The sequence below is a fragment of the Sesamum indicum genome, linkage group LG8 (assembly GCF_026168435.1).
Source record: "Sesamum indicum cultivar Baizhima isolate 11 linkage group LG8, ASM2616843v1, whole genome shotgun sequence".
Lineage (NCBI taxonomy): Eukaryota > Viridiplantae > Streptophyta > Magnoliopsida > Lamiales > Pedaliaceae > Sesamum > Sesamum indicum.
In genome coordinates, this window is record NC_142664.1 from 19,936,876 (window position 1) to 19,953,505 (window position 16,630).

General features: G+C 36.2%; 3 protein-coding genes across 6 annotated transcripts; 2 read left to right on the top strand and 1 right to left on the bottom strand.

Annotated features, from left to right (window-relative positions):
• The first annotated feature begins 1,226 nt into the window (after positions 1-1,226).
• On the top strand, positions 1,227-5,263 carry LOC105168197 (zinc ion binding protein). Of its 4 annotated transcripts, none has more exons than XM_011088166.3 (11): positions 1,231-1,395; positions 1,497-1,613; positions 1,710-1,813; positions 1,979-2,025; positions 2,107-2,207; positions 2,414-2,501; positions 3,057-3,165; positions 4,272-4,342; positions 4,558-4,592; positions 4,680-4,793; positions 4,875-5,263. In XM_011088166.3, the coding sequence occupies exons 1-11, from the start codon at positions 1,291-1,293 to the stop codon at positions 4,965-4,967; spliced, it is 984 nt and encodes a 327-aa protein (XP_011086468.1). In that variant the 5' UTR covers positions 1,231-1,290; the 3' UTR covers positions 4,968-5,263. The 4 variants fall into 4 exon arrangements, with proteins under 4 accessions (XP_020551255.1, XP_011086468.1, XP_011086466.1 ...); XM_011088164.3 differs by having other exon boundaries at positions 1,232-1,395; positions 3,063-3,165; positions 4,272-4,440; positions 4,521-4,592; XM_011088162.3 differs by having other exon boundaries at positions 1,233-1,395; positions 4,272-4,440; positions 4,521-4,592.
• A 1,207-nt stretch (positions 5,264-6,470) lies between these two features.
• LOC105168199 (zinc finger MYND domain protein) lies at positions 6,471-11,268 on the top strand. The gene is made up of 7 exons (XM_011088168.3): positions 6,471-7,050; positions 8,011-8,151; positions 8,235-8,600; positions 9,343-9,585; positions 9,964-10,056; positions 10,543-10,743; positions 10,828-11,268. Exons 1-7 carry the CDS (start codon positions 6,721-6,723, stop codon positions 11,038-11,040), a joined length of 1,587 nt encoding a protein of 528 aa, XP_011086470.1. The 5' UTR covers positions 6,471-6,720; the 3' UTR covers positions 11,041-11,268.
• Positions 11,269-11,289: 21 nt separating this feature from the next.
• LOC105168198 (non-functional NADPH-dependent codeinone reductase 2) lies at positions 11,290-13,024 on the bottom strand. Its single transcript, XM_011088167.3, has 4 exons — positions 12,548-13,024; positions 12,042-12,285; positions 11,759-11,938; positions 11,290-11,655 (listed from the first exon to the last, which is right to left on the bottom strand). Exons 1-4 carry the CDS (start codon positions 12,868-12,870, stop codon positions 11,431-11,433), a joined length of 972 nt encoding a protein of 323 aa, XP_011086469.1. The 5' UTR covers positions 12,871-13,024; the 3' UTR covers positions 11,290-11,430.
• Positions 13,025-16,630: the final 3,606 nt, after the last annotated feature.

The following is a 16,630-nucleotide window of genomic DNA, read 5'->3' on the forward strand; positions in this document are numbered from 1 at the left end:
CAGTGAGAGTGGAGTTGATAATTCTAAACTTACATCCAATAATTATATAATAAGTAAATTATATTTTGCCATATAAACTATACCTATTTTTGCACTTTGTCATCGAGATTTTTTTTTTTGCATTAACTTACCATTTCAACTCTACAAAATTTATAATTTGTCATATATGATTTTTTTTCTGTTGGAAAAACGTCACATGATGTGCATATGTAAAAAAATATTACATCACATGACTCTTAAATATTATATGTGTACTGCAAAGATGTTTTTTTGACAAAAAAACTTGGTTGAAAAACAATTACATATAGCAAAGTGCAGAAATTTTATAAAGTTAATATGATAAGTTGACACAAAAGAAAGTTTAAATACTACAGTGTGAAATGGACATGGTTTGGATGTAAAATGCAATTAATCCTTATATAATTTCTTCAAACTGAAGAGAGTATTTTTAAATTTTCAAGCAACGAGAAATATTTATAATTATGTCAAATTTCGTGAGAGCCCTCTGTGGTTTAGCTTTACTTTTTATTTTTCCCTCTACACACAACTATTTTTTTTTTTTGCCTTTCTTTTAACAATTTTCTTTATACTTTATCAATTTTATTGTGTTGTAATTAAGAGCGTATTTGGTTGGGGTGAAAGGTGAGAATATAAGAAAAGTAAAAGTATAAGATATAATTTGGTGTTGATTAGGGGGAAGGCATGGAGGTAAAATAAAACAGATATATATAAAATTCCTCCGAAGTTCAATTTTGTTTCGATTCAAAATTATGAAAAAAAATAAAAGTACAAGGTCAAAAAAAAATTATTTTGATTTACTCTATTATCCATATATATATAGGGTAAACAACAACCTCCCCTGATATTTGATATAGTTACGAATACTTCCTTATTATTTGAAAAATAACAAATACCTTATGTAATTCTTGGATGGAGTTGTGAAATTGTCAACTTTGCTCTTACTGTATTTTTTCTAAGAAAAATAAATTTTTTGTAAAAAAGTTAAACGGGGTGGATATAAAAAATTATAAAAAATGATCCACTTGTTCATAAAAAAATTATGTTTAATTTTTGTGAAAATTTCATACTAGTGAAACAAATATGTAAACTCCCCCCAACCAAGACAAAAAAAAAAAAAAAAAAAAAGAGAGAGAAAAATAGAAGGGTGTACAAATTGTGTATATACGCACTAAAGTCGCTTAATAGTGAGAAGACGCAATATTATGCAGTCGCGATTCTGTCCGAACACTTAAAAGCGCAGAGAAGCATTTATTATTTCTTAATGAGAAGATGGAGTGCGCCGGAAAGGGAAGCCGAACCCCATGCGCCGGCGGTCCACCCACCAGAGGCTGCCACCGCTGCCGAGCTGTCGCCTACTGCTCCCTCTCTCACCAGGTCTTTGTCCTTTTTATCGTTTCTGTTAATTTGTGTGAAAAATCTCTTTGTTATGGGGTATGTTTTTAGGCTTTGCTTATTCTTTTGCTCCGCGATTAAAGGTTTCGCACTGGAGTGTGCATAGGAGCGAGTGTAAGAGGTTAGAACAGCAAATGAAGCGTGCTGATGTTTTGAATGATTTCCCTTTCACTTTTACTCGAGAAGCTACTCAAATTCAGGTTTTTGTTGTTCGGTGATGTGTTTGGGTTTTAGCTGCTTAATTTTGGTCGATCAATTTTACGTGATTATTAGGTTTTAATTAGTGTTGATCGTAGGGGACAAGGTGTTCCTTTTTAACAAGGCACGGGATTCACTGTCTAGGAATGTGGAAGTGTGAGTGTAGCTGTGGAATCTCAACTACAAGTTTTGATAATTTAAGGTGCTCCACTTTCTCCAAGTGTTGTATGATATATGTAGTAGTATTGCGTTTCTGGTCGAAATATTGAGCTTTGATAACATGCAAACAGGTTACATTTATAGGTTGCTGGGTTAATTGGAAATAGAAGGTCAACTAATGTTGCTATCTTGACTATATGATTCATAGGTTGGCAGATGGTTGGAATCTTCCGAGTGAGTTATGTCCTTGTACAGGTATGGGTGTTTCCTTAAAAAAGGTTTTGCTCTGCTTGATGTATAATTCTTATAAGTGCTGGATGTGCATTAATGATTTAGGACCTTCCTCTCCAATACCCAAACGTCTAACTACTTGGAAGGACTACTGTGAATGGAGGTGCATCCCTCTTTATTCTCCTGCAGCTTTACTTCTTCATTGGGTATGTTGTATCTGTAAGTATGCAAATATGTCTCTGCCTGTGATGGTTTTATATAAATGTCAATGTATTTTCATATTCTAAACTTGTACAATACTCACCCACTCACACCCACACACCCTGTTTGTGTATCCCTCTGAATTATGAGTATTAATGTTACTTGTAGAAGTGATTCTGGGCTCCGAATTAAGTGACTATTCTTGTTCCAGCCACTCACTGTATATCAGGCTATTCAGCTTGCAATTCATCAATGCTTGCTTCCACAAATCAGTAATGAACTGCGAATACATTACCTAGGTATCTTATCTTCTCCAAAGTTTAACGTAGTTGCGGTTCTGAAGTGAAATTTGTGCTCAATAGATCTTCTGATTCAATTGTGCAATTGACGCAACAAATTGGTTCCTTCACCATATGCCATAGAGATGATATGCTGAGTGAACTAAGGAAAACAATTTAAGCCTATCTACATACTCTAGACTTGGCTATGTTGTTTTAGCTTTTATTAATACATTTTCTTGTTCTAAATTGTTTCTTCCTTTTTGCTTAATAATATATGTCAGTTGAATGCCACATTCTTATATATATATATATATATATTTCTTTCTTTTTTTTTTTTTTCTGTAACAAATTGATGGTGAGAGCTTATGGAAATCTTTTGTTGTTTGTTTTGGTTCTTTCTGGGACACAATATACATGACACAATACACATGACATGTGTTGGCTTTGCAGTTTCATTGTCTCTCTTGCATAAGTTAGCTGTTTCTTCTCTGATGTATAATTTGCTTAGGGTTATCCTTGACTAAATTTGCTTGTTATAATTTAAGCGTTGCTTCATGAATTAAATTCTTGAAGGACCAGAAAAGGAGCTTCTTCAGCTGCCAGTCTTTGGAGAACTGCAAGCACTTTTTCCCGGGGTACGGATGCACATTGACCTTGTGGGACCTGCAGTTCCACACCACAGGTAATGTTTACAGTACGTTTTATAATTCTTTTTGCTTTCACATTGATTACAGGTCATGTTTAAACTTCTCTACTTTGAAATTCAACCAAAACAGAGACCTATATCCTGAATGCAGGAATGTGATCTTCTTTTGTCTTTTTCAATTGGTACTGGTTTACTTTTCTGTAGCTTCTCATGCAAGTTTGTTTATATTTCAGTTACGATATCCAAAATTACAAAAATAATAGCTGTTAAGAAACTACTGGCTATGACAAGGAGGATAAATATGGAATATGGTAAAATCGACTATTTGTACATGATACAAAATTTGTCCAAAGAGTATCACTGTAAAACCAGAAATTGACTTTATCATGTATCATCCATTTTTTTTTTTCCGGCCAAACTGATAAAATTAGAAATGAAGTCAAGACAGGTTCGTTGTTGAAAATCATACTTTAACCATCATTCTATTCTGTTTTCCTTCAATGTAACTCCATACCAGAGTTTAACCCACTTTGAATCATGAATTCGTGTTGACAACTAAAGTCAAATGTACGATGAGCTTAACTCCTAAAGCACCATGGCCTGTCCTATAAACAGAAATGTAACGAACATCTTTTGCTAGCATGGCACTGCATTTTATAAGTGTTTAATGTCTATACAGTGTCGGAGGTTACATGGATATTATTGCCCTGGAGAGTGATTGTGCTTCTAGTCTCTGCGGTCATCTTATTGGTTTGGTTTTACGTGCCTGTCATGAACGATAAATTGGAACCCCAAATGTTTCCAGGGGAAACATGGGAAGACTGATACTAATAACACCTTTTTACAAGATTATTGCTACTACTGATTTCATTGCATCAATTATCGGAATAATAGATATTTTTATGATCTTGATACATGTTCAATTCTTGGAACATTTAAATATTATCCTCGACCTATGCATCTTTTTCCTTTGATCAAATTGTCTTTTGTTATCCTATCAGCATGGCACGACCATCAAAATTCTTGGTGATGCTTGATTTTACTTGTATCAAGTTTTGAAATACAAGTTTCTTTGGACCTTTTCTGCACATTTGGCTTACTCATTATGTATAATTTGAATGATTGCATCATCTGTATCCCAGGGATGGTGAACAAATCGATCTGTCCTATGCTCGGTGTAGTCAGATGGATTGTCGCTGTAAAGATTCTGTAGGTAATCATACAGAAATCCGAACAACTTCTGCTCCCTGTGCAGTCACATTACAGCTTCATGCTGGTTGTTACCACGACTGTTACGGAGAATTAGTAAAGGTTGTTCCAAGCTTTGAGATAACTGACCACGCATTCATGATTTTACCCATTTCTCATGGGATATCTTTTTTGATCTGCAGGATTCTTTTCCTCATATAATCTTAGCCCTGAATGCAGGTATTGCTGCCTACACGAGCTGGTTACCAACTCTGGTAAGTTTCTGAACCCAAAGGGTATCTAGTGGAAAATCTCTCTATGTATAAAGACACATCTAAGTTCTGAAATCTAATTTCTCATAGGAACTAATAAAGGAGATCAAAGTTCCAGCCTTTTTTTCTGATTATTGCGAGGAAGCTTCTTATCTTGCAGTTTGTTGCATAAGTTCTGCAACGGGCACTGCTCCCAAAATTCAAGTGCGCCTCTCTCTATTTTTAGCTGAACTGCTGCAGTCATTAACTTTAATATAAATTGGAAATGTGTTACAACTTTTGCAGATACAGATGAATCCGTTCAGGCAACCTAGTCGTGTCGAAGAAAGTGCTCTCTTTCTCCCTTGCTATTCTAATTGCTTTCTCTTCGGCCTATGAAATTTTGCACCAGATCTCTCCTCTCATGCAACTATATGTCTAATCAAGACGATATGGCTCTTGAGTTGCCAGGAATGACCACGTATGCATCTGTCGTTGGGTTGTAATCTCGAAGTCCTGTATAATTTCCTATGCCCCGAAGGAATTATGACGAAATTAGACTAATAATGAAATGAAATTTTTATACTTGGACTTTGATTCCAGAACTGTCTTGATGTCTCCGCTTATTCGGCTGTGGTAATGATATTTGTTGAAAACTAAGAGGTAGTGAAGTACTCGGGTACCTTTGTCGCTTTGATTTATTTTGGAAGATATTATTTTGAGGAGATGGGGATATCTTAAAGTGGAGACAAATCGGCGCCTCTGATTCATATGCTTACTCATCTAATTTTCGACCACTGCAGAAAGCAACAGTTTCTTATCTGAAAGCATTGCCTCTTACGTCAAACCCGAAAGTTTTACCATTAAAATAAAAATAATTAGGGATAATTACACTCTCTTTTTTATAAGATATGGTGTAATTACATCTAAATTCTTTGTAGTTTGAAAAATTATATTTAATATTTCTGAATAACAAAAAATTTTGCCGTTAGTCAAATTCATAAAATTTGTTGATATTAATAAAAAAAATTGAATAGAAAATTGATACTTATCCTCAATTGATTTATTAGTGACCTATTGCAAGTTAAATAATTTTTTTTTTGTTTAAACTATCCCTGATAACCGTGAAGATATACTTCCCTATATGTATTAATGCGTGAAGACGTATGAGTGAAATTTGGTTATAAAAAGACTTACGTAACATGCAATAAATCAATAATAAGTCAATTGGGGCTGAATATAGATTTTTTGCCCTTTTTTTTTTTATAGTATCAGCAAATTTAATGTATTTTGACTAACGGATCAACTTATTTATTAAACATAAGCAAATTTCAAGAATACTAAATATAATTTTTCAAATTAAAGAAAGTCTAGGTGTAATTGTACTAAACTACAAGGAAAGAGAGTGTAGACTCTCCCTTTTCCCATCATCTCATTCCTTAGACTTGACTATAGGAATCTCACTATTATACCAAATAATTATTATAAATACATGTTTTTATTATAGATCATAGAATTATTAGTTAGATGCTCAGTGAAATTTCAATCCATAACTTTATAGTTATGTGGTTTTATCATTTTTATTTTAATAAAAAATATAATTTAATATTAATAAATTGAAATATATTTCGATTCGGCCAATAAAATTATTTTACAATAAATTGAGATTACCAAAAATTAATTACATAAATATTCAAACGCATAATCTCAAATTCATTTACGGGATTTCAATCTTAAGGCTAAGACATTATTGGTTTCTTATATTTGCGAACTGAATTAAGTGATATTTCTTGGAGTGGAATTCCTTAGTTACATTTTTGACCACTCACATTTACTCACTTCACCTCAGTAAAATTCATGGGGTTAAACCTTTTCACATTCACCATCGTTCTTCTTCACTCTCTTTTTCACCCTCATGTAAACGTCAATCTGCATTTTCGTCCTTCACAATCCAGGCCGCCTTATCAAATTGGGCACCTACACTTCAACGTAAAAGTTCAAACCTATCAATTTCTCCATACAATTACGGGAAAAAGTTTCTAATCACAACTTCCATCAAATGACACCCTTCCCTTAATCTCATTGTAGCTGAAATCGAAGGGGCAATCCCTCAAATTCGGGTTGAATTTCTTCTATCCGATCATCAGAAACAATGTTATCTACTCAGGAAAGGAAGTTGAGGTTGCTGAGACTCGTAATTTATCTGGGGTTGGGGTTAGGGTTTGGATTTGGATATGGGGATGCGTTGAAAGTGCCGTTTAGAGTGAAGGACGTGCTTCCGGTGTTGCCACGTCAGGTATCGTGGCCTGTGATGAACAATATTCATAGCGCCGTTGATTTGCTGCCGCAGTATATTGGATCACTGGCGCCCAATAATGGGACGATTAAGTGGAAAGGGGCGTGCTTTTTGGATAACGAGGCGAATATCGAGTTTACTGCTGCGGGTGATAGGGGAATCGGGGGTGGCATCCTTCATGTTTCGGTCTGTGATCTTGATTCTATGGTTGTATATATGTTTTTTGTGTTTTTCATCGTATGTGTAGCTGTGGGTGGAGATTTCTCTGTCTTTCTGAATTGTTAGTTGGGTTTTTGGCTTTTGTGAATATCTAGGAGCAATTTGTAGTAACTAAATGGAAATACATCTAATTTGGTAATAGGTTAGTGGAATTAGTAATGGTCTGAGTTAACTGACTGACTGATAATGGACAAGAGGACTCAATGTGTGATGAGTTATTTGTTGAATGCTTTATCTGGAGGATGGAACAATGATAATAAAGATGAAAAAACAGAAAAGAGAAAAGCCTGAAAAAACAATTAGCAATTTATTCGTTTTTTAATTGAAATAAATTTTTTTCCCAAAAAGGTGTTTTCAGGTTGTGTTTGTTGTTTTTTTTTGTGCAATATCTATGGTAACCCTTGATTCCTACTGGCTAGATGTAAAGACATGTGAAGGATACCTGTTTGAGGTCACTGATTAATCAAGTTAAATGACAGATGCGGAAACTGTCATCTGTAGAGCATAGAAAATAATAACCTTTATCTTTATGTTGATATCGCTATTTTCTGCGTGAGATGGTTGTTATTAGAACAGTGAAAGCATTTTCGGCCCAATAAATTTCTGACTTCTAGATGGTTGATGCATTTGCTTTTTAACCATTCATGCACCAGTTTGAAGAGCATTGGAAGAACTTATTTGTTCAATGCAGAATTTTGTTCTCTTGTGTCTGTTATTAAGTGGAGAATTTAGTACTGGCGTATCTGTTGGAACTGTTAGTTTCGTCCTGATAAGTTGCACATGTGGTTATGTTTGCTTGAACTTAATATTTTATTCATCAGAAGATGATTTTTATCCATCAAAAGAGTTCTCCTTACTTTTCTTTCACATGGATCTCTAGATTTTTATGCTGCCACCTTTTAAGCAGTCTACTACATCTCCTTTCAGACTGCAGCAGCCCACAGCTGGACGTGTATGGATTTATATGTATTTGCCACTCCCTATAGGGTCACTTGGGACTATTATTTTTCAGCTCGAGACCATACGTTGAGAATTGAATCATGGGAGGAACCCGCGGAATTAGAATATGTAAGCATGGGTTGTTGTAGTTTTTTGTATAATAGGTGATGACTTTAAGAAGTAAAAGTTGACATATGGAGCACCCTGAGCAGGTAAAGCAGCATGGTGTCTCAGTTTTTCTTATGCCATCAGGAATGCTTGGGACATTCCTTTCCTTGGTTGATGTCTTGCCTTTGTTCTCCAATACTGGTTGGGGTCAGAGTGCTAATCTAGCTTTTCTGAAGAAACACATGGGTGCTTCATTTGAAAAACGTCGTGCACCATGGCGTGCTACCATCAACCCAGAAGATGTGCATTCTGGTGATTTTTTAGCTGTCTCAAAGATCCGTGGACGTTGGGGTGGATTCGAGACACTGGAGAAGTGGGTCACTGGTGCATTTGCCGGACATACAGCTGTATGCTTGAAGGATGAATCGGGTAATCTTTGGGTTGGTGAATCTGGACATGAGAATGAAAAGGTATGTGGTTTGTGGTTTATAGTCTATATACCACTTTGTATCTAGATTATTACATGCTTGGCTCCTATTCTTATCTACTGGCATGCATTTTATAATATCTTAACAAAGGTAATTGCATCTCTTACCCTCTTAAGCTCTATATAGAAAATTTTTCTTGAACCTCCTACAACATTACAACTTGAAGGAAAAACAAAGTATAAATGGTTACTCGTCAAAAGCATTTTCTCAATTTTTAGTTAGCCAACATGTTGAGTGATGTTCACTTGTTCCTTCGAAGATGACCGTGTCACGAATTATCATGGAGTTTAGCTCTCAAATCTTACCATTTTGACTGTAAATGAACCAGAAAGACATGTATATGATGTCCGATCTATATTTCTAATATTATATTTGAAGAAAGGAATATTTTCAATGTACTGGTAATTTCATAAATCTGATGGACCTGTTACTTTGCAAATTTTTCCAGGTTAAGCATGCCTCGAAAATTATTTACCATCTTGTGTATAAAGTTTTCTGATTGAGCAGTTCAGAATGGTTTTATTTTTGGTTATAGGTGACAGAATTTGATAATATATCATATTTTAAATTTCTCTTTATATGGGTTTTTAGCTTGACCTTGGGCTCCGTCACTCTGAGGGTGTTTACGAGGATTTGTTTTAGAATCTTATTCTGCTTTGAAGCCGTTGCATACGCATGCAGATTGGTGTTTGGATGTTAACTTGTTTCCTTGCTGCTTCTACAGGGTGAAGAAATCATTGCGGTAATTCCTTGGGATGAATGGTGGGAATTAGCACTCAAGGATAGTTCTAATCCACAGATAGCTTTGCTGCCCTTACATCCAGAAGTACGTGCTAGGTTTAATACTACTGCAGCCTGGGAGTACGCTCGGCAGATGGCAGGCAAGCCATATGGTTATCACAACATGATCTTTAGTTGGATCGACACTGTCGCTGATAATTATCCCCCGCCTCTAGATGCTCACTTGGTACATCTGCACACCCTATGGGGAATGAAATTTTCTGTGCTCTATCACTTGCATTAGCATCTGACATCTTATTCTTTATGCTGTCCATGATTATCTACTGTGTGCCTTTATTCCAAAAGCTTCAGTTTGGTTTCAGCCATGTTGGCTTTGGATGTGCATTTTCACTTGCATTAAGATTCTTTTGTATGGATTATAGATGAAATATTTGTTCATTTGGTGTCCCTCTTGCTCCCTCTTTTTCTTGCGTGTGTGTATTAGTTCCTCTTTGTTTGTACAATTATTAAGATCCAAGGTGTACAAAAACTTGCAGGGTTTCATTGTATTTCTCAAATTCAAATAAGGATGCGGACTTTTTACTGACAACTGCACTGTTTGCAGGTCATTTCTGTCATGTCTATGTGGACCAGAATGCAGCCAGCATATGCTGCAAACATGTGGAATGAAGCTCTTAATATGCGGCTTGGGACAGAGGTGACCTTTTTTCTTGTCAAACTTCTCTCTTTAACCTTTGATAATTATCTCCTGCATTTGGGTCTATGAATAGAGTGTTATTCATGATAACCAAAGGACTTTGAAGCTTGATCGTAATTTATGTTCTCTGTGGCCTGCATATGCCCTCAAACCAACGACACACCTGAAATGAGTGTGTAAAGAGAAACTTTATCATTATGATGGATACATTGTGCAACATATTAAATATGAATGCGGTGCCCATCATAAATGATAATATTTACTATAATTGGACTAAATTGCAGCTTGTGGTTTTTCCTCCTAGGTTCCGTAACTTTTGTTAATGTAGCTGGTGAAAAGTTTGTATTAAGCAACCTTCAAGTATAGCTTTGTCTTTGGTTCTGTTATTTAACTCTACGTAGTTACACTTGTCAGAACCACTATAGATTCGTATATGACCTTTTAGTCGTAAAGGTTGATGATTCTATCTCTTTTATTTTCTGGTAGGGTTTGGACTTGCATGATATTCTAGCTGAAACTGAAACGCGAGGTGTAACTTTTGATCAATTACTCACTATTCCCGAACAAGATGAATGGGTCTATAGTGATGGTAAGTCTACAACATGTGTCGCCTTTATTCTGGCCATGTATAAAGCAGCTGGAGTATTTGGTCCACTCTCTAATTCTATTCAAGTAACTGAGTTTACGGTGAGTGTCCGTGCTTTTGGGTTCCCATATAGACAATTTATTTATCTAGTATCTACCTACAATGACTTCCTTTACTACTCACAGATCAGGGATGCCTACATGCTTAAAATATACGAGAACAATGTGACACGTTTGCCAAGTTGGTGTAATAACAGTGATGATCAGCTCCCGTTCTGCCAGATATTGGGGGAGTATAAGATGGAACTGCCATATTATAACACTCTAGAGCCATACACCAATATGAATGAGAATTGTCCTTCTCTGCCTCCAACTTATGAGAGACCCGTTCGTTGCTGAATACTTCGACATTTACTATTTTACGTGTGGATTTTCCCGGACAATGGGTTTTGTTCTGCAGCCCAAGCTTGTAATATATTGTTGCGTTTGGTCTAAGAGACATGCTTCACGTGGTCTTCTCCAGGTTAAACTTTAATCAAAATGTATATATCTCTATCTTAGGTTTCTTGAGAACATCCAGTATGTGAAATAAAATGAGTTAAGTGCCTTCTCTTTTCCTGAAAATAAGATTAAGGGGGAGATCAATAATATGGTAGACTCATAATATGGATTTTATATACTGCAGTCTGGAAATGCACTCTACATTGGCAACAATAGTAAAAGTCTTGAACTTTCCGCGGAAGAAAAAGAAAAAGAAAAAGAAACATCTGGCTAGTTCTTGAACTCAAATCAAATTTCTCCATCCCAGAGTTCTTCAATTGTCCTGTAAGGTCCATAAACTGAGGTATAATCAATTCCGAGACATACTCTGCCCTGTGGAATTTCACTTATCCTGTCAACTTCTTCACTGCTCAATGACCATTCAAATATATCCATGTTCTCTTTCATCCTCTCTTTGTTAAAACTCTTGACCACAATGCCGATCCCTTGCTCGTAACCCCATCTCAGAGCCACCTGCGTAAGATGTTGCATGTTATCTTTACACAATAAGAGAGCTAATAATGAATCAATGGATTCATCGAATTGATTGATTGATATAATCAGATCCCCACGTCACCTGAGCCACAGTTCTCCCTTTGGCCTTAGATATTTGCTTTAGCATTTCGGATCCTGTAACCTTATTGGTACCATAAAAAGTCCCTACTGCGCCTAGAGGAGAATAAGCAACCACAACAATTCCTTTCTCCTTGCAGAATTCTATCAGCTTCTTTTGCTGCCAACACACGTTTACCTCTACCTTTCATATCAAATAGACGACATTAATCTTTATTTTGTTTCCGTTTCATTTGGATATCACATACTTCTCCCAAAAGCTTAATTAGGATATAGCTGAAGCTCACTTGATTGACAGCAGGGTGAATTTTGGCAGTAGCCAAGATTTGCTGGAGCTTCTTGCAGGTAAAGTTGCTGACTCCAATTGCTTTTGTGAGGCCAATTCTCTGGCACTCTTCCATGGCTGCCCACACTGACTCAAGTTCCATGGCGACAAAGTCCTCTGCCTTAATCGGATACTCCATTTTTCCAGGTCTAGCGCTCACCGGCCAGTGTATCAGATACAAATCAACATAACTCATACCAAGATTTCTGCACAACCATTTCACAATTACTCGAATGGGAGTAGGCATAATAAAAAATCTTTAATACTCCAGAAAACTTTTAAAACATTAGCATCAGTTCAAACGGCATGTAACTCTTGATAATTTTGATAAAAGCACAAGGTATAAACAGACTAAGTTCTGCTACAGAGTTGCTAGTTCAATTTCATGCATAACAAGAACAGTCAATTTCAAAAAATAATAATAATAATGGAATTTCCAGTCACATGAACATTGAACAGATACTATACTTGAGGGTTGTCTTGAGCGCAGGAAGAACATGTTGAGGATGCGCATCGCTGCACCAGAGCTTCGAAGTGATGAAGAACTCGTCTCTGGACTTAGCCAGACCCCGACCTATCGCTTCGGCTATGGCTTCACCGAGAGGCTGCTCTGAATTATACAAAGCAGCGGTGTCGAAATGGCGATAACCAACCTCAATTGCTTCTAACACAGCCCTCTTAGTGGTTTCTGAGTCGACAGGGGGATCCGCCGCCGTTCCGAATCCCAAAACAGGTATGCTTCCACACCCTGATTTCAGGTTGATTTCGGGGATGCTGAAAGCGGAGGCCATCGGCTGAGTTGCGTGGTTGAATTCGGATTTTTCGTCGTTACGTTACGTTTGCGGTGCTTGATTTTTCCAGGTTAGGACAAACCCGCAGATTTTTTATTAGATGTCAACTTCATCAAAACAAGGGCTCGTTATATTTACAGATAAAAATGTAAGTAATTCTCTTATGATATAAAAAATAAGCAAACTATCCCTTGTGATAAACTAAATAACGATTTATTTCTCATATTTTTTAAGATACAATATTTTACCTCTTATAATTTTTAAAATGAAGTAATTTAACTCTATATATAATGAGGTAAATTGTTTAATATAAAAAGTATAATGGGATAAATTGCTATTCACCCTATATTTATATATTGGTTAAGACAGTGCAATTCTGATATTTCTAATACTATGTTTAAATTGATCTATTATACGCCGATGAGTTAATCTTTCAAATAATAAAATTGAAATCATCATGTTCTTGTAAAATAAAATTGAATGTATGGTTTCGATGGATTTGATCGATTTGACAGTTTACAGGTATGATTGGTTGGTCTTTTTTATTGTTTATTAAATGTAAGAGATTCAAAATCCCAATTTGCTGTTGCCACGACCCACGAGCTCTTCTCCCTAGTCTCGAGGTTTTTCTACCTAGTTGTAAGGAAAAGAGCCGACGACATACTCCCCTTCCTCAGCCTACACCTTCTTTCTTTAGCCTCCGCTTCTTGTAATGGGAATTCACCTTATCAGAGACTTTAGTATAGACAAAATGCTCTCCAGGCCCTGTAATTGAAAGGGTAAGTTGGTTAAACATGTCGGCAACAACTTCATTCTCCCAACCAGTTATATATAATTCCACATTCTGAAAGAATTTCGACGTCCCTTGAGGAATTAATGAGGCTATCCAACAATGTCACATAGCCCGTCACAAAATCGGGTTGAGCCGTATTTGGAAAGTATTGCTTGCTCATATGCGACGAGGTTTATGAAGAAACACTCCCTTCTATCTTCGAATTCCAAGTTGAAGAAATCATCGCATTTCCTCTTCTCAAACGTCGCGTTAGCGTTTGTCATCTCTGTCGAGGGGTGCATGAATAGCCATTCCCTCGTCCTAGGAATTTCGTCTACTTGTACCAAATCAAGTATATGCTTTATCTCCTGTGGACTCCTCTGCTGAAGTTGCTGAAGTTATTCAAGTCTTGAAGCAGCCTGAACCAGCTGATGTTTTGCAGACTTGCTGTAATGTTTTGTTCGCTAAAGGCGCATTTTAAAAGTGGCTTTTTACTCTCCTTTTACTTCTGTTATTTTAAGTCGTGAGAGTAGTTTTTTAGGTTGTTAGGATTAATCAGTTTATTTGTTAATTAGTTAGTCAAACCATTCATTATTTAAGAGTTGTTTAGCTTATGTAATACTTAACTTCTTCTTTTCTGTGCATTCAACAGCAATTTGTGCATAGAGCACTTAGTTCAGTCTTTTGTGTGATCTTAGCATGGTACCAGAGCAGTAAAACTTCATACTGCTGTTTCTTTTTGTTTTTTTTCTTCTTCTTTTGAATACTTTGAATCAAGAATTCAATTCTTCTAGACTCTACTCCATTATCTTCCAACACCGTGGGGCATAAGAAACCTTCTAAAAGTACTCGAACGGGGGATTCCAAATCGCATCCGATTTCAGAAAACATGAAGCTGCAAGGAGGTGATCATCCTGAAATGAACTTAGTCTCAATCCCTCTAGACGGAAACAATTATTTCTCTTGGGTCAGATCTATCAAATTCGCACTGGGAGCCAAACAAAAACTGAGATTTACTGATGGCTCTCGTCAAAAACCAATTGATGACAAGAACGAGGTTGAGCAATAGCAAAGAACCTACTGCATGGTTGTGTCATGGATTCTAAATTCAATATCCAAAGATATTGTAGAAGCTTTTCTTTATACAACATCTGTAAGAAGCCTCTGGCTTGAACTAGAATCAAGATTTGGAGAGAGTAATGGGCCTTTACTATATCAGATTCAAAGAGAAATAGCATCCACGACACAAGAAAACATGTCTTTAGCAGTTTACTTCACGAAGTTACAGAAATTATGAGATGAATTGGCAAGCTTAGACTCCATGTTGCTATGGGGCAAGTAAGAGGATAGGAGAACATACTGCTTCTTACCAGTTAATGCAATTTTTGATGGGCTTGAATGATGCTTATAATCATGTACATAATCAAGTACTCCTAATGGATCCTTTACCCACTGTTGGAAAGGCTTACCCCATGTTCTTGCGAGTAGAAAAACAAAGAGAGGTTTATGCTGGAACGTCTGGACTTGACATAGGAGTAATGGCTGCGTAGTTTGGAGATTTAGGAAAACATATGCCCAACAAAGGACCTGTCGAGAAAAAGGGATTTGTTGACAAGAAACAGCTGCGTTGTGATCACTGTAAGAAATCGGGACACTCTAAAGAAAATTGTTTCGAATTTACTGATTTTCCAGATTGGTATAGGGAACTGATGGAACAAAGAAGAAGAAATACAGACCACAAAATTCAAGGGCTTTCAATGCACATCTAGAAGATGGAGAAAATAGCATATAAGGAACCTCAATGGCAGAAACGCAGAACAACTTGTCTGAAATGATTAGGATTGAACTGAGAAGAGCACTACAAAGCCAAGAATTCACCCAACAACACTCCAACTTTGTAGAGTATCAAGACTTTGCAGGTACTGCTTTTACACATACTAGAAACATGACATTATACAATGATTTTGGAATTATAGACAGTGGAGCATCAACCCACATGTGTGTAAATGCTGAAGCTCAAATCTCTGAAGGTAAATAACTCCATCAAATTACCTGATGGGACCATACATGAAGTGAAATATGCAGGAAATATTCATATCTTTAGAGACATCACACTTATAAATGTCTTATATGTACCTACTTTTAAATACAATTTATTGTTAGTGAGTAAACTATGTGCTGATGGACCTTTTCATGTAACCTTCACATAACGCAAGTGTTTTGTGCAGGATCTTCGGACTAAAAGGGTGGTGGCAGTTGGTATACAAAAGGGAATACTTTACACTCTAGATAAATGATTACCTTTTGGGAACAACACAAAGACCACTGATGGCCTTAGTAATCAGAATTTTGTAGCTCTTTGAACTAACCAAGAAAGTGATCTGAAATATGTAGGTGCTGGAAACCTCTGGCATTGCAAATTAGGGCTTGCCACTAAGGATGTACTCAAACATTTACCTCTTCCTGGAAATAAAATTACAGACTTAAGGAATTGTGAAATCTGTCCTCTAGTTAAACAACATAGATTGCCTTTTCCTTTAAGTGATTCTCAAGCTACTGCAGTATATGAGTTAATTCATGTGGATGTTTGGGGACTTTAGAGGCAATTTTTTTTATCACTCATTGCAATTATATGCTCACCATAGTAGATGACTATAGTCGAGCCACTTGGACATACATGATGTTGCATAAATCTCAAACACAACGGAGATTAGAAAGCTTTTGCAATTTGATTGAAACAAAATTCAATGTTAAAATTAAGAAAGTAAGAACAGATAATGGAACTGTCATTTGCTAATGAGCAATGTCAAACTTTCTTTCAAGATAAATGCATTATACATCAAAGGACTTGTGTTTATGATCCATAACAAAATGGAGTTGTTGAGAGAAAACATCAAAATTTACTTCAAGTGGCAAATCTCTCATGTTTAATTACCTAAAAATTTTGGACAGAAGCTTTGCTTATAGCAACATATCTAATTAACAGGA

Excerpts from the sequence above, each read along its gene's own strand:
- LOC105168197 (XM_011088162.3), top strand. The coding sequence starts at position 1,291 with ATGGAGTGCGCCGGAAAGGGAAGCCGAACCCCATGCGCCGGCGGTCCA. Across the intron at positions 1,396-1,496 it reads ACTGCTCCCTCTCTCACCAG|GTTTCGCACTGGAGTGTGCA; the intron begins GTCTTTGTCCTT and ends CCGCGATTAAAG. Across the intron at positions 2,026-2,106 it reads TGAGTTATGTCCTTGTACAG|GACCTTCCTCTCCAATACCC; the intron begins GTATGGGTGTTT and ends TTAATGATTTAG.
- LOC105168199 (XM_011088168.3), top strand. The coding sequence starts at position 6,721 with ATGTTATCTACTCAGGAAAGGAAGTTGAGGTTGCTGAGACTCGTAATT. Across the intron at positions 8,152-8,234 it reads AACCCGCGGAATTAGAATAT|GTAAAGCAGCATGGTGTCTC; the intron begins GTAAGCATGGGT and ends CACCCTGAGCAG. Across the intron at positions 10,744-10,827 it reads TTCAAGTAACTGAGTTTACG|ATCAGGGATGCCTACATGCT; the intron begins GTGAGTGTCCGT and ends TACTACTCACAG.
- LOC105168198 (XM_011088167.3), bottom strand. The coding sequence starts at position 12,870 with ATGGCCTCCGCTTTCAGCATCCCCGAAATCAACCTGAAATCAGGGTGT. Across the intron at positions 12,286-12,547 it reads GCGCTCAAGACAACCCTCAA|AAATCTTGGTATGAGTTATG; the intron begins GTATAGTATCTG and ends ATGGTTGTGCAG. Across the intron at positions 11,656-11,758 it reads AAGGGAGAACTGTGGCTCAG|GTGGCTCTGAGATGGGGTTA; the intron begins GTGACGTGGGGA and ends CATCTTACGCAG.